The sequence below is a fragment of the Chelonoidis abingdonii genome, chromosome 22 (genome assembly GCF_003597395.2).
Source record: "Chelonoidis abingdonii isolate Lonesome George chromosome 22, CheloAbing_2.0, whole genome shotgun sequence".
Taxonomy (NCBI): Eukaryota; Metazoa; Chordata; order Testudines; family Testudinidae; genus Chelonoidis; species Chelonoidis abingdonii.
This window is the reverse complement of record NC_133790.1, coordinates 11,400,272-11,417,547: the sequence shown is the minus strand read 5'-3', so window position 1 is coordinate 11,417,547 and position 17,276 is coordinate 11,400,272. Positions and strand designations below refer to the sequence as shown.

General features: G+C 44.9%; 1 protein-coding gene across 1 annotated transcript in view; it reads left to right on the top strand.

Annotated features, from left to right (window-relative positions):
• The window catches only part of TMEM132D (transmembrane protein 132D), a 440,368-nt gene extending 424,286 nt beyond the window's left edge, over positions 1-16,082 (top strand). Inside the window, exons 6-9 of the mRNA XM_032791207.2 lie at positions 3,883-4,088; positions 6,711-6,984; positions 9,987-10,178; positions 13,403-16,082. Coding sequence (XP_032647098.1) covers positions 3,883-4,088; positions 6,711-6,984; positions 9,987-10,178; positions 13,403-14,587 — 1,857 coding nt within the window. The 3' untranslated portion in view covers positions 14,588-16,082. The remainder of the gene's footprint in view (positions 1-3,882; positions 4,089-6,710; positions 6,985-9,986; positions 10,179-13,402) is intronic.
• Positions 16,083-17,276: the final 1,194 nt, after the last annotated feature.

The following is a 17,276-nucleotide window of genomic DNA, read 5'->3' as shown; positions in this document are numbered from 1 at the left end:
TGGGGGTTGGGAGAGGCATGCTGAGATGGCCGAGATTCTGGGCAGTGCTGCCACACACAGGACAACTCAGGGAGGCTGCTGTAACTTAGGTTTTCTGGGCAGCAAGTTCTAAGGTGCAGCCCCTAGAAATCCAGCACAGAACCTCAGCCCAGCTCTCACACTCAGATCAGTGTCAGAAGTTACTTATACTCAGGAGCCACTTGGGGGTGTAGTCCCAGCTCTATGACTTTGGGAGACGCTTAGCCTCTCTATCTCAGCTTCCCCCTCTGGGAAATGAAGATACTTGATTAATTGCCTCCCCAAGACATGGAGTTAATTAGTTAAGGCTGCGTAATTGCTTAGTATAGCTAATTGTAAGTGAGGCACTGGAGTTGTAAGCTAATACACTGGCCTCAAGCTTGAGAAAGAAAAATCTCCATTTACAGGCCATTCATTGCAGTCGGTATCTGGCCTTCAGTGTGCAGAGGCAAGCTAAGCATTTGAGGCATTCAGCTGATTATTTTCCTCAGAGCCACCTGGGCTTGAACTTTGATCTGCAATGACTCAGGGGTAAACAAGAGCTTTGAGGCTTTGTCTAATTTTTCTCCTTGGGGGCGTCCCAAGTAAAAGAGAGAACCAGAAAGTAGCAGCTGAAACTCATTAGCACACCAGAGATTTTCAGTGTCAGAGCATCACTTAAAACACACCAGAAGGATTAGGAGGAACGCGCAGTGCTAGCAGGGAATGGAAGATCCTCTCCTGCAGATCCAGGGTAACGTGAGGTGAGAGATGAAGCAGGAGTACCAGTCGCTGCCTGAGGGTCCTGTGCCCTCCTGTCTGGCAGACAGGACATTGGAGAATACAGGTGGGAAGAATGATGCAATTCATGTGAGCAACTATACCTGTAGGGCGGCACAGTGCCCCTGGTTCAGATCCAAGTGGAAGGGCCGCTCTCTTCCAGTGCCCTGGGGATGGAATCTACCCTATACACACAAGAATCCATCCATGTGGAAATGGTTTTGCTATTAAGCCCTTTGTACGGAAAAACAAAATGCCAAGGATGTAAATTGTGCCACAAAAGCTGGTGATATTTAAATAACATTTACATTCACTCAGCATTTAAACAGAAAAGTAGAAAACGGCATTAAATTCAGATAAGTGCAAGATTATGCATTCAGGAGTCAGAAATATTAAATATATCCACATAATGGAAAAGAAGGTCTGGCTGGTAATGGATTGTGAAAAGAGTTCAGGGTTTTAATAGATCATTCCTTCAGATCATCAGCACTGTAAAGCGGTAGTTAATAAATTATTTGACATGTACATTTACTCATATATTTTAACTAGCTGTAATGAACAGGTCTTGTCGGCTCACCTAGAGTCCTGCAATAGCTGCCAAAGCACTTGAGTGAGATTTAGTAACTCTCAGCAGTATTGATAGCCAGGACTACAGGTTATTATGACTAAAGTATTGTCAGAAATGGCTTGGAAAGGACATTGTGTCGGACCCTTGTCAGACTCACAGTATTGAGGTAGGCTTGGGTTATACTCCCACCCTGAGCTTTTGGACGGATAATATGTCTTCTGCAGAGGTCAGCTGTAGACACACGTGACCATCTCTTTCTTGGTAGATCCTAGTTCCGCTAACATAGAACCTTTCAATATCAATCCATATGGCAAGCCAGGGGCAGCCTAAGAGATAAGCTAAGTAGGTGGTTGCCTAGGGTATTATTTTTGCAAGAGCACAGTGACTGCCTTGGACACTGATCAGCTGGCCAGTCCCACACTCTTGTTCTCCAGTTAGAGTTTCTACCTATCTGGTTCATCTTCCAAGGGACAGGAGGTTTCTGTTTCTGCTGTTGGCTGCGGCAAAGCCTTGGCCTTCCAGAATCCTTTGTACTATCACCTACCACACCTCTTTTGGAGCACCGCTGCAGCCAAGGAATTCTGGGTCATGTTTGAAGAAGTAAAGGCATCTTCTGCAGATGGTTGAGCAGACACTTTCTTCTTCCAGGAGGAAGAAATGATACAAATAGAGGATCCAGTCTGTTACTGAGCTGGCTGTACTGGTGGGAAGGAGGGAACAGAAATTGATGGGAGAGTCATTGCCCAATTCTGTCTTTGCCTCAAGTGTCAGGGATGAGGACACTGGGCTTCGGGTTTGGGTTTACAAGACTGGGGTGGTTTAGACAGGAGTTCCATTTCATTTGAACTGCCAGAATTCAGAAGTGGTTCAGAATTCAGTCTGGTTCTCCGTCATCTCTTGATGAAACTGATAACTTTTATCATACAACACACATGCACACCTCCTCCTACCTTTGATGCTATACATTAACGAAGGCACTATTTTATTCAGCTTCTTAAAATGCAAAAATCAAGCGCTCTTTATTAGGGAGAGGTTGAGGGGAAATGCTAATATCAAATAATCTTCAGCATGTATAGTCTTTCAAGGAACCTCCCATGCCGTAAATTATAATAAACCTGTCTGGACTTGTTTCAGTAAAACTTTTTTCCATCCGATTTGAGTGCTTTTTATATCAAGAGAGATTTAAGAGCTCACATTGATAAATGGAGCCGTATTGACACGATGAATACATGCCTCCACATATGGATGGATTAAAAAACTCCCTCTATCTCTGTTGAACAACAAAATACCATTTTCTGTTTGCTTTGCATATGCTTGTTTTATTCTATGGTACTGTCCTCAAAATGTATTCGTATCCCTTATGAAACTGAAAAAAAATGTTTCAAGGCCCCCAAACATAGCGTATTATAATGACAGCTCCACCATCCCCAGCAGGTTGGGTTTGTTTGGATTGTGAGCGTCCAGCTCCTTTTCTCTACTATCCCTCATTAGGGACTAGGTCCTGTAGTCCTTACTCATGCAAAACTCCCACTGAAGTCAAAGATAGCAGGGCTGGACCATACTAGAATAACCTACAAGTCACTTGGATTCTGCATGATGCAGGACACTGGGGCAAACAACAGTAGGTTAGCATTATGTGAACAGAGCCCAAAGTTCATCCAAACTATGGAAGGCTGGGAAGCAATAGAAGAAGGGAGAAATGCGGTGCAAGAAGAAGGAAGCGTGACGGGATCAGAGGAAAAGAGGGTGTTTAAGAAGTAGGAGAGATAATGGGAAGGGACCAGGACAGGAGGAGGGAACCACAGAGGAAGCATAGAATGTCCAGAAGCTGTCCACATTACTCCACAGAAATGCACAGAGTGCTCTCACAAATGTGGTGAGGACCTCAGCTTTGTGTCTTCTCTGAAAAGTGACACCCCCAGAGGCACAGCAACCCTAATGCCATGTGTTAGTGTTGGTCCAGTACTGATTCAGAAGGAATATTTTAATACTACTTCCTGCAATACAGCAACCACCATCACCACTCCAGGACATCATTTCAGAATTGATCAGGGAAATATGCCCCATATTGAATATCCTGTGCAGGCACCTACCCATCTGATTTTCCTCATGTTTACATTACATTTCCTTAGAATCACACCAAACTGGAGGAGAAGGAACTTATTATCATCTCTCTGACTTACTGAGGGTCTGAGACCATGACTCAGTGGACTTCCATCAGAGCCAGAACAAGTTCAGAACCAGAGCCAGAGGTCCTGATGGTGGGGCTGAGAACTGAACGGAACTGTTCTTTTATGCTAGCTCCCATTGGAAATATTTATAGCAGGAAAAGCCTGTTTGCTCGCAAGTATTCCTAAATTATGCAGTCTGCTAATGGCAAACCAGGCACCTTTCTTCTTGTTGCTAGTTGTCCTCAGAGTTTGGAACTAGTTCAAACCCGAATCTTATCTCTCCCTCCCTCCCACTCACTCAGCATGGGGTGAGCTTTATAATTTTGTTCAGAGACTCATTAATTTTTTCCCCTTTCCCTTTTACAGGTTTCTGACAGATGTGACTATGTCTTTGTCAACGGGAAGGAAATGAAAGGCAAAGTGAATGTCATCGTTAACTTTACTTACCAGCATCTGACTGCCCCACTGGAAATGACAGTCTGGGTTCCTCGCCTCCCACTGCAGATAGAGATTTCTGACACAGAACTAAACCAGATCAAGGGGTGGAGGGTCCCTATCATCTCTAATAAGAGGTAGGTTTCATTAGCGAATGTTCAGTCTGGGTGGTTCACATGCCAAGCAGCTGACATGGCCAGCGGATCCGCACACACTCATTTGGCCTCAATGCAATTCCAGTGTAAACCTGAAGGTCACCAGACATTTATTCAATCAGCTATCGCATTGTACTTATTAGGGCAACAGGAACCACAGATTGCATGGATCTGCACTGAAAATCAATTTCCTTTTATAGCACTAGTGGCTTAAATGGAAATAGCTTGTTGGCCGGGTGAGGCAGGGTCAGTGTTTTCACTTGTGCCATACTACAAGACATCAGCAAAGACCAGATCTGTCTGGTCTGAGGCCTGGTAAATGGGATGCCATTGCTTAATTTATTATTGATAACTATTTATTAAGCATAATAATTACTAAGTGTGTTTGCATCACTTGTATATTCCATATGTATATTACAATAGGTACATCCTTGTTAGTATAGTGGTAAGTAGCCCTACCTGTCACACAGGAGACCGGGGTTTGATTCACTGACTGGGAGGCCATAGTGTTTTAAGCTCTGGCTGGGATGATTTAGTTGGGGATTGGTCCTGCTTTGAGCAGGGAGTTGGACTAGATGTCCTCCTGAGGTCCCTTCCAACCCTGATATTCTGTGATTCTATGAAAACAGGATCAGGGTCCTATTTTGCTAGGTGCTGTGTAGACACAGTCCCTGCCCCACAGAGCTTACAGCAGGGGTCAGCAACCTTTCAGCAGTGGTGTGCCGAGTCTTCATGTATATGCTCTAATTTAAGGCTTTGCATGCCAGTAATACATTTTAACGTTTTTTAGAAGGTCTCTCTATAAGTCTATAATATATAACAAAACTACTGTTATATGTAAAGTAAACAAGGTTATCAAAATGTTTCAGAAGCTTTTTTTTAAAATTAAATTAATATGCAGATCTTATTAATTTAGTGTGATCCTTGCCCCTGCTGAGTTTCCCAATGTCTGGTGGCACGTATTGAAATACTTTAAGCTGCACGCAGGCTTCTGAGTTATAAGTTGATAACTGGCTGGCAGGAGGTCAGCAGCTGGAACCCCAGATTGGTAGCTGAGGTGAATGGAGCTGGTGGCTGGTAGGGCTGAACAGGGCCGGGAGCCTGGACCCTGTCTGGCAGGGGGCCTGCGCTGGAAGCAAGGTGAGTGGGGCCACAGCGGGGACCCCAGCTGGTAAGGGGCCAGCAGCTGGAACCCCAGAGTGGCAGCAGGCTGAGCAGGTCAGCCCGTCCAGCTCTAGGGTTTCAGGGGTGGGCTGAGCATCTCCGCCAGCCCCCCTCTGGGATTTCAGCCACTGGCTCCTGCCAGCTGGGGTCTCAGCCCACTGCCAGCCTGGGGTTCCTTCACCCAGGCCAGCAGCGGGCGCTGAGTGGGACCGGCGGCGGGACCCCGGCTGGCAAGGGGCTAGCAGCTGGAACTGCAGAGCGGCAACAGGCTGAGCAGCTCAGCCTGCCACCACTGTGGGGTTTCCACCACCGGCTCCTGCCAGCTGGGGTCTCAGCCTACTGCCAGCCTGAGGTTCCTTCACCCAGGCCAGCAGCAAGTGCTGAGTGGGACTGCCGGTGGGACCCCTGCTGGCAGGGGGCCAGCGGCGGGAACCCGAGTGCAGTTGAGCAGCTCAGCCTGCCCCGTGTGCCATCAAAAATCAGCTCGCATGCCACCTTTGGCACGCTTGGCGTAGGTTGCCCATCCCTAGCTTACAGTCTGCGAAGTGGCACACAAAGGGTGGGCCAGAGGGATATGGGTTTATTTATATTGACCATTTTTTAATTACTATTATAACAAATTGATAAAGTAGGTGTGAACTATTCCCATCTGCCCTTGATTTACTGACTGGTTTGCTTGAAGCGTCACAGTAGAAGGTTTCTGCTGGAGGGATTTGAAGGCATGACCTTATAGACCTATTCAAAGAGAGGTTTCCATGCATTAACTGGCAGCATGGAGATATTGGTATGGGCAGCTGATAAGAGTGCAGGGGAGATGTTCGTGTCCGTCGCTGACAAAAGCACAGACAAGTCGGGCATCATAGACAGAGTGGGGTGAGTCATGAGATAAGAGGTTGAAGGTGAAGATGAAAAGTTTGGACTTGACATGGGAAGTCACTGGAGGAATTCCAAGAGAATGGTGAGGGGTGGGGTGTAGGTTGACCAGATAGCAAGAGTGAAAAATCAGGACAGGAGGTAGGGGGTAAAAGGTCCCTATATAAGACAAAACTCCAAAAATCAGGACTGTCCCTATAAAATCTGGACTTCTGGTCACCCTAGTGGAGTGGTCAGAGGCGCAGGCAAGGAAGGCGACTTTAGAAGCTGCTTTTTGTGTGAACCAGGGGCATGGTGCTGTGAAGGCGAGAGAAACCAGGAAGCTACCGTCATCCTTTGGGGAGATTAAAGAATATGACTTCTGTCAGAAATGTTCTAGAGGAAGAAGCTGCAGGACTGGACGTAGCCTGTTTATGCAGGACAAGAGAGAGGAAAAAGCTGAGGAGATACCCCAGCTCCCTGTTTGGATGCCCCATCAGTGCTTAACAAACTGTTGCATCCGGGCACGCACCCTCGCCCTCCTTCCTTGGGTTGCTTGATATTTTTTTAATGCTGCTGTTTCCTCAGACCAGCCCGAGACAGCGACGACGAAGAAGAGGATGAGCGGAAGGGCAGAGGCTGCACCCTGCAGTACCAGCACGCCATGGTGCGAGTCCTCACACAGTTTGTCGCCGAGCCCTCCGACCCAGGTGGCCAGCTGAGCTATCTGCTGGGTTCTGACTGGCAGGTGGATATCACGGAGATGGTGAGTGACTTCATGCAGGTGGAGGAGCCCAGAATCGCTAAGCTGCAAGGCGGACAGGTTTTGATTGGACAAGACCTTGGAATGACGACAATTCAGGTAGGGAAAACTTGCTACTGGGCTCTCCCTCCTCCTTCACCTTGGTGTACCAGGCTTTACCCTTCCCTTCTGAGAACGGCACTTGGCAATCATCACCGGGGGAGTCCCTTCATTAGGAATAGGAGCATAGAAATGGAGTCAAACCAATCTCTCCCAGATCCAACACCTTCAGACCTGGGGCGGGACAGAGGATGAAATCTAAACCTGGATCTAGATCTGAATTTTCTGAGGAGTTCTTATCTTTATAACTGGTTATGCCAGCACACACACTCCCACACGTCTCCCCCACACCCCAGGGGTTGGGGCTTCGAGGGACTCTCTGAGATAGGAATACAGGAATTGGGGTATCGGGAAGAGACTACAAAGTTTTTTCACTGTTACGCTGGGTCCTGGGTTTGAATCTGGCCTGGGTTGCTAGTATCTGAAAGCTTCTGTCATCCGATGCCTATGTCAAAAATGAGTGGTGGTCTGAGTCGTCCACTGGGCAGTGGGCACTGTGCCCACATCATCAAAAACACCGTGACTGGCACAAATATGCCCCCTTGTTGGCAGTCTTAGTGGAGATGCCATGGACTGAATGGGGTTGAAGTTTGAATGACTCTCTCCCTCTGAGATGGTGAGCCTTTGAGTCAGAATTGAGGCACATGAGTAGGGAAGGTTGCATGGACAGTGTCCCAGCTGTGTCTATTCTGCAGCGAATGAGAGGATTTCAGTCTCAAGGGCTTTCACCAGCCATACAGTCACACGTAAAAACTAACATTTGAACACACAGGAATGTCACCATTGACCATTGATCATACATCTAGCACAGTGTTCCTTCTGCAACAGAAGCAAAGACCATATGTTTCAACAGAAAGTGTAAAAACCTACCTAATACACTCACTGATGCAGTACTCTACTGGGGGGGGGGAGGGATCAGGTTTCTTTCTCTTCCCAGCTATTGATCAACCTATGCCCTGAAGCATGTGGGTTGCAGGCTTTAGTAATTTTGTCCCATCCCATGTAACATCCGAACCCATTTCTGCCTATATTTGACTAATACTTTTTTGATACCAGATCCACAACTGCAGATATCACAAGGGAGGCAGCTGGTGAAATAACTTAATATTGTCAGGGCCTAAATTGACAGAGCAAGGCGCTAAAGCTGATATTAACTAGGGCAGGATGAAGAATCAGGATGGAAATATGAAATATGAAAGCCTGGGATTGAAATTATTTAAATTCAATTCGTGTTACAGGATATAAACATTACAGGGACAAGGACACCCACAAAGCAATAACAGCAATCAGTGCTCAGATAGTGCTTTCCAGCCAAGCGTCTCTAGGTGCTTTAGAAAGGCTGAGAATAAGTGTCATTAGGCCAAATTCTCTGTTGGTGTAAATTGGCGTGGCTCCATTGACTTCAGTGGACCTATGCCAATTAACGCTACCTGAGAATTTGGACCATTAATTCCATTTTACAGATGGCGAGACTGAGGCATAGGGAGGTTAAATGACTTACCCAAGGTCATACGGAGAGTAAGCAGCAGAGCCAAAAAAACAGAAGCTAGTTCTGCTAACACCTGTTCTGGTAACCTATTCACTGGATCAGGAAGCAAGGTCCCAGAACCGAAAGGATAAATCTCCTATACTTATTCCCAAGTAGACAACCTATCAGCAGGCACTGGGGCTAAAAGGGAGATAATTGCCTCATCTTCAGGTATGTTCATGACCCCAGACTTTCAGGACAGCCCCTTTGATATCTGCATCTGCACGTGTTGACCGCACTGATTGTCGGTCCTGGGGAAGTGGGCTTCTGGGGCTACGTCTGGAAGCCTCAGTAAAAAAAGTCTTTTTTATAGGCCTCCAAGACTCTGGGACTTGCAGTGCTCACTACAAGGGCACATAAATATCTTGAGTGATTCTGAAAAGGGAATTCAAAGGGAAAGAAACTGATTAAAGAACCTGTTTGGCAAAGTGTAGCCCACTGCACAAGCATCGTGAAACTAAGCCCCCTTCTAAATACAAGTCTGTGGTTAGTGATGTCTCAGTCTGGCAACTTCTCCTGCTCAGAGTATTCAGATCCCTTTAGTCAGAACGAGCCTCCTTTCTATGTTTCTGTCCCATTGTCACAACAGTTTTCTGCGGTGTACTCTTATCCTTTAGTTCCGCAGGGCAAGAATTTGGAATGAAACTCATTCTACTAATTGTCTACAAATTGTGTTGTTATATTTAGAATCTCAGTAAAAGGCTTTTCTACCTCTACCCCCCCACACATCCAAACTTTTTTAATTATTACCGATTTAATTGCACATAATATTACAGTTACATTTTGTAGTGAACTTAGAAAGGGTTAATAAAGAGAGCTGAGTGAACAACTGATTTTTCAGTGTGGTGGCTGAACTGAAAAACCTGGAAACAAATCAATTACTTTGTAACTGAAACTGTTTTGATCACAGAAACCAAACTCCCAGAATGCGTTCAGTTAAACAAAACATTGAAAACATGCTTTGGGAATGAAATTCCAAATGGTTCGTTTTGAAAATGTCGAAACAAAACGTTTTGTCATTTCTGGGGGGAAAAATATTTTTTCTGGCCGAAACTATTCCCTAAGTTTGACCTGAATTCACGAATAATTTCGGTGACCCAAAGTGTGCATTTTTAAGCGAATTTACTACTTGCTGAAAAAATATCTCCCAACTCTATTAATAACTGATTAATAGATGTTCTAAGCATGTTACAGATTTGAATAGCAGTTAGAAGTGCATTATTAAAAGGTTTTGTATATATTCGTAAGCAGCCTATTTACTGGTTGGACTCTATATCAGTTTATGAGAATTGACTAACCTATCATTTATTATTAATGTATAAAGATATAGCCCTAATATTAAATCTATGCACTAATGAATAGTGCAATTGATTATTTATTTGCATTACAGTAACACCGGAGGGCCCATTGGGGATGCCATTATGCTGGGTGCTATCCAAAAACATCCAGCGCTAATAGCGATTTCTCTTTTCAGATCCTGTCCCCTCTTTCAGACGCCATCTTGGCCGAGAAGACCGTGACAGTTCTGGACGAGAAGGTGACCATAACAGACCTCGGAGTCCAGCTGGTAACTGGATTGTCGCTCTCCCTGCAGCTCAGCCCAGGGAGCAGTAAAGCCATCTTTGCTACAGCAGTAGCACAGGAGCTTCTTCAGTCACCAAAGCAGGTACGAGGACCCAGCACGTGTGCTGTGGACTGACAGGATGCCACTTCTGAGCCCCAATCTACTCAGCATCTCCCGCCAGCGAAGCTGATGGGATCGAGTGGCCTTTTATTAATAATATTCTAGCAAAACATTGTAATTTATAGGCACCTATATCTGAAGGTCACCAGGCACCTTAATAGAAAAACAACGTTCCCATAAAAAAAAGGCAATAGGCCTGTAAAACAAAAATCCAAGTGCCAACCAACAAACCCTCTCCGTCTCTTTGGTTCACAGCCCATAAATAACGCAAAGCCCCACAGACAACCCAGTCACATGCTATAAATAAACAACATAACCCGCCCATCCCGCTGTTGGGATCTCTGGCCCCATTTATTCCATCCAAATTAACGCACCGCCCCTCAAGCTCTGGCCTGGGCAGACATCTATGAATGCACCAGGGTGGAGATAAAAAAGGAAAGAGCTCTGTATTTCCCCACAGTAAACTATTGTGATCCAGTTTCTCTCATTCATACTGGAGTAACTGCTGGGGGTGGTGGAATTAATATTGACACTGGTGCAAATGAGAACAGAACAGAGTCTCTTTTGCTATAAACCGCTAACAGGTGGGGCTGGACTTGTTATAATGCCAGACACCTCCGTCTTTAGTTATGTGCTATGAGGATTTCAAAATGCCCCTGAGAACCTCCCATTCTTACTGACCCATGTTATGGAGGTATCTTAAGCAAGGGCTGATTTTTCAGTCACCCCTTGTCTCCTTTGTCAGGGGCCACAAGGTCTCTCACTTGCCTTCTGCTCATCCCCATCCCTTCAAAAGCCTGTTTCTGATGAGGACAGCCAGGTAATGCTCCCACCGGGGGCCATCAGCTTTGTTCCGGCATTTGCTTGAGCCTTCCCTTACGAGCAACACCAGACACTTCCTCCTGTCTGAGCTGTGAACTCTTGCTGGTCCCAGGAATGCTAGACTCAAACTCCGATCCCATGTGATGCTCAGCCAGTGCTCTGCTCTCTCTCACACCCTCAGTTTGAAACCGCTTTGTTGGGGACCTGAGTGATTAAATCACATAGTGCACTTATGCACTGGCACTCAGCAGCCATGCGCTGTCTGCATTCACACAGCTCATTGAGTCTGAAAACATTGGATCATTTAACAAATTTGCCATCAGTGACTGACTGATCTTTGTTCTTTCTTACGCTATTGTCTGCATTTGAAATGACTTGTTTTGTGTATCAACGTCATCAGTGGGTTTACACCAGGGAAGACCTTGGAGTGACACAGGACAAACTGAGCCCTCTATGTTTAAACACACTTTGTGCTTTAAAGGTAAATTATAAGGGTAAATACATTTGAATTCTGGCCAACTGGCAAGAGACTCTAATTCATTGCAGGGCCTTATCCTTGAGCTGGTGGATGAGAAGTAACATAGGGCTGCTGTTTTTTTAGTGCAATAAAAATCAGGTTCCCATAGATTTCCAAGAGCTAAGAAGATGATGCCACGCAGTTAGAAACAGAGCCAATGAGCTAATCCATTGCTGACATGTGGAGCTAAACACTCTACCTTGAAATCAGCTCAGAAGCTGGGTTTGATGGCATTTAGCTCCAGCATGCTACACCGCTCTGACATTTCAGTTCCAAGAAATCAAGTCTCTTTGAATCCCTCTTCTGGGTGCAGTGGCACACTCGGAATGCTGGCAAAAATGTAACACACCAGAAAGGAAAATGTTCACCCTGGCAGGGCTGTACAAGTTTTGATCCGTGCCCAATTACTCCCCTTGTTTAGAACATTATATTTCAAAGCATGTTGCCCATAAGGAGAGCAATGTGAAATTATTAAATGATTATGATGGTTTAAGCAGCACAGAGGGAGGATGAGAGTTGATGCCATAAATTCCATGTGGCCTGCAAGAAACATCTGAAGATTAATAAACACAAAGCCAGGATTTATGACAGAGCCAGCAAAGTCTTAGGGCCTGGTCCTGAAATAAGGACACAGGGAAAGCTCCCATTGAGGATGCTGGGAGTTGTTCCTGAGTAAGGATTTCAGAATCAGACCCTTAGTTAAAACAGCAGAGAATCCTATTACAGTGTAGGCTATCTCCTGTGACCTGTATGGGAGAACTACTGGTAAACATGTTTTTAAAAAACAAAGAAAAAGGTTTACTCTCCGCATGTGCATTAAGTTAGGATGTAAAAACAGCCTGTTTTTTTGTTTGGTTGTTTTATTCTTCAGGTCTGTCATCTACTCTTTAAATACATATAAAATAGTTAGATGTAGATGGTGGAAATGGACTCCAATGGAGCTGTACTGCTCATCCCCAACACCAACAGAGTATCTGGAGTGGGGGTATGCATGTGCCGGCCAAGATTTTTAGAAGCTACTAACAATTTTGAGTGTCTCCACTTTTGGTTGCCAACTTGAGACACCCTAAAGGGCATGATTGTCAGAAAGTGCTGAGCACCTGCCCTCTGAAAATGAGACCCCTTTAAAAGGGTCTCAAGTTGGCAACCAAAAATAGAGGGTCCCAAAATCTCTAGACATGTGAGAAGATCTATTGTGTGTATAAGATGCAGAATTCAGGCTCAACCCTGCCCCTGTTGAATTCAATAGCAATGGGTCTGTTGACTTCAGAGGATGTGAGATCAGGACATCATAATTCTAAACGAAGGAGAGTATTGTCTTGCTTTACATTGTTAGCAAGCATGACATTTATCTTGAGCGTTTTGCTTAAACAACAACCCCCAATGACCCACCTTGTGCAAAAACATTTGTATGCTGAAAGGCAAAAATGAAGCTGGAAGACCCGGAGTCACTGTTGCTTTATTTGCTAGATTAGGTGCTTTTAACATATGTTACATATAACAAGAGGAGACTTTGTATCTTAAGCAGTTTAGAAATAATGTAATAAATATTTTTTCATTTAAATATATAACTGCAGTAAACAAAGTCAGTAGCCAGTAATGCCTTTTGATGTGCAATTTATTATCATGCTGAAGTAGACTCCATGGATCTCAGAGAACACAGCTTCCTTTTAGCACCTCCAGGGAAAACAAAGCTTATTACAAATGGGTGTTTAAAACTAGTATTTTTATGTGTCTCGTGAGGAATTAATTTTCTTGCTCATTTCTGTCCTGATTATAAATGGATTGTGGGGAGAAGAGGATTGGTGGAGAGACAGTGTGTTTCCTTTGCTGATTATTCTCTGTGTGTGTGTGTTATATATTACAGGAAGCAGCCATCAGCTGCTGGGTCCAGTTCAGTGATGGATCTGTCATGCCCCTGGATATTTACGATGTCAAAGATTTCTCCTTGATGGCTACATCTCTAGACGAAAAGGTGGTCTCCATTCACCATGACCCTAAATTCAAGTGGCCCGTGATCGCTGCTGAGACTGAAGGCCAGGGGACACTGGTGAAGGTGGAAATGGTGATCAGTGAACCATGCCAGAAATCCAAAAGGAAGAGCGTCCTGGCTGTTGGGAGTGGGAGCATTAAAGTCAAGTTTGGACAGAGCGATGCCAACCCTAATGTCAGCGATAGCAAGCAAAACGGGGCTGATGTCCACCTGGAAAACCATGCAAGCGATCGGCGTCAGAAAACCACCTTGCAGGACAGAGCTAGGCCAGATGGGCAGTATTACAGCAGCTCCTCAGTGGGACGAATGGAAGGCAGAGGAACTACTACAGACAGATCTATTTTAAGTAAAAAAGAGGACAGAGAAAGCCTTCTGGATGACGACAGCCATCTGCAGAACATTCCAATAGACTTCACCAGTTTCCCTGCACAGGTGGACTTGCCAAGAAGCAATGGGGACTTAGACGAGAATGACCTTGTGCAGACACCCAGAGGGCTCAGTGATCTGGAGATAGGAATGTATGCTTTGTTGGGAGTCTTCTGCCTGGCAATCCTTGTCTTCCTTATCAACTGTGTCACCTTTGCTTTGAAGTACAGGCACAAGCAGGTCCCCTTTGAAGAACAGGAAGGCATGAGCCACTCTCACGACTGGGTTGGGTTGAGCAACAGGACAGAGCTTCTGGAGAATCACATTAACTTCTCATCCCAACAAGATGAGTGCATCACTGCCATTGACAGAGGGGTGGACTTTGAGGAGAGCAAATATCTCCTCAACACAAATGCCCAAAAGAACGTTAATGGCCAAGTCTTCAGGTCATCAGACTCCACATTCATTGAAGGGAAAGAACAGAAAAGTGAACCAACCGCCTCTCCAACCTCCAAGCGGAAACGAGTCAAATTCACCACCTTTACCACCATCTCCTCCGACGATGGGTGCCCAACCGTCAATTCCATCCTGATGAGTAGTGAGGACGATATTAAATGGGTGTGCCAGGATATCGACCTTGGGGAGTGCAAAGAGCTAAGAAACTATATGGAGAGATTACATGAGAGTGTGTAACAAGATGCTATGGACCTTTTTGGGTTTTGGTTTTCACTCACCTTTCTGCCTTTAATTTTGGGTATTGGGGAAAAAAATGTGTTGGCAAATGAGAGTCAAGTGGTGGATAATACCTCAGTGGAGCCCCGGAAAGCAACCCAAAACCAGCTAAGAAAGCAGAGATCCTGTACAGCTCATACAGTTCAAGTCTTCTAATGGGCTTGGAGACTGGAACAAAATGTGTGTGCAGTTTCTGATGCATGGCAACATGGAAAAATAAACCTTAGAAAATAATAAGATCTCATTCTCTGAGCTTTCCTGGGAAATCAATAAAAATAACAAACTCCAACACAGTTTGGATATTACAAAGCTCACACAGTTCTAATGTTCAGTATCACAGGCTGTGGTTAAAAGCGAAAATAGGGCTCGGAATAAACGGATCAACACAAGGAAGCTTGTCATTCTAGACACAAGCAGAGAACATCCAGCTGAGAACGTTAATTTAAAGCTGACAGACAACTGCAGTGTGAGCAGCACAGCAACCTCAGTTGCAAAGTTATGAGTTTCCAAAGAATCTGGGGGTTGGTGGAGTGGGAGTGACTGAGTTGTTTACAGACCTGCATGACCATCTCCCAAGCACTGAGAATGGATACACGTACAATTATAACAGAACACTCTCTTTTTCAGTAGATGCTGAGATAATTAACTTTGCTGGCCACTTTTCAGTATTTCTTAATTTGTAAAATAGGAGAAGGTATAATCTATAATCAACATACTGCTCATATAAAGGAAAGTTTGCTTTGGAAAGGTTTGAGAGACCCAAGGTCTTTTAAAGAAGTCCACTCTATCTGGTTTTCCTGTTTAAATTTGTATTCCACAAGCATTTTCCTGGAGCATTCTCATTTGATATCCTGGGGGGCACTTATTAGCATTGATCTGCTTTGGAAGTTTGGTGGCTTTTCCCTTCACTGAGATCCACATTTATTTATCCACAGTGCAGTTCTGCCAAGCACAGGAGCCATCGGAACTAATTTGGTACTTGCTTTACCTGTTGTAATTCACCAAAGTTGGCCACTCTCTCTTGGGTAAGTATAAGTTGTGCTGAACTCCTTCCCCTTTTGAGGCTAGGTTGTTCATTTCCATTTTGATCATGCTTCTTCAGACCCACTGCTGTGCATATTTATAGGGCAGCATGAAGGCCATGGAGAAGCACTATACACCCTAATAGCTGAACGGCTAAGCTTGATAAATAATATCTGTTTCATCCAGCGGTGATGATTCTTTTCTCATTCCTCTTATATGTATATATAGTAGAATTCCAGTAATTGCCCTTTGAATCTGAAGTGCCCTCCTGCCCTAAAACTGGAGTCATCTGTTTGGTCCAGGATTAATCGCCAGTGGCAAAGTGCCAAGAAACTATAGTTTGGTTTGGGCTCCCGCTTCCCCATCTCCATTTGTTTTGCAGACTGAACCCATGCCTTTAGTTGATTACAAAGTTTCTCACAGCCACCAAACCTTGATTGAATCCATCTGTATTCAGAATGTATTGTAGATTGTAAGAATGTAATATATATTTATAAACATACCAACTGCAAATAAAATTTGCATTTCGGTGGGCTTCATTTTTTTTCCTACGCTGAGCTCCTCTCTGTCCTTGCACTCATTTACCATAAAAGAGACTGTCAACAATGTATACAACTGTTCTTGGATTAAAGGAACATGCAGGTTTAAGGATTTCAGCACAATCCAGTTACAAACTTTTCCATCTTGTAATGTGGCGCTTTGTTTGTGTGGAAGATAAAACAACAACGCCGACATGTTATGATTAAGTGCATTTTGCACCGAGTCACCCCTTCAAGATTTGAAACTCTTTGCAAATAACACTCATGTATAGTTCTGTCTGGAAAGCCTACTTCACAAGATGCAGGTAGGGTTCGGTTGGGGGGGGCCAGAAAGAGAGCTACAGATATTGGCCCTTGTTTCTATTTGTAAACACTCCTTTGAGGACAACTTTAGAAGAGTAACCTGTGTGACAGGGTCAGGCCAGATGGCTACAGGAGAGTGTTAGAAGGCAGATATATTAATCTCAGATTAAGTAGATCCCTTTTCCTTGGGTAAGGTAACAGGGGCAGTTCCAGAACAAGCAGGAACTTGCTGGAACCAATTAAGGCAGGCAGGCTAATTAGGACACCTGGAGCCAATTAAGAAGAAACTGCTATAATTAATTAGGACAGCCTGGCTAATCAGGGCATCTGAGTTTAAAAAGAACCTCACTTCAGTTTGTAGCGTGCATGAGAGGAGCTGGGAGCAAGAGGCAGTAGGAGCTGAGAGTGAGAAGATGTATTGCTGGAAGACTGAGGGGTACAAGCATTATCAGACACCAGGAGAAAGGGGAAATAACCCAGGGAGTTGTAGCTGTCGCGCAGCTGTACCAGGAGGCACTCTAGACAGCTGCAGTCCACAGGGCCTTGGGTTGGAACTTGGACTACAGGGCGGGCCCAGGTTCCCCCCAAACCTCCCAACTCCTGATCAGACACAGGAGGAATTGACCTGGACTGTGGCTTCTACCAGAGGGGAAGGTCTCTGAGCTGTTTCCTGACCCAAATGGTGAATCTCTGAGGCGAGCAAATCCACAAATAAACGCAGGACCCACCAAGGTAGAGGAGGAACTTTGTCACATGTGGTATATCTAGAGGTGGAGAAAATGTAC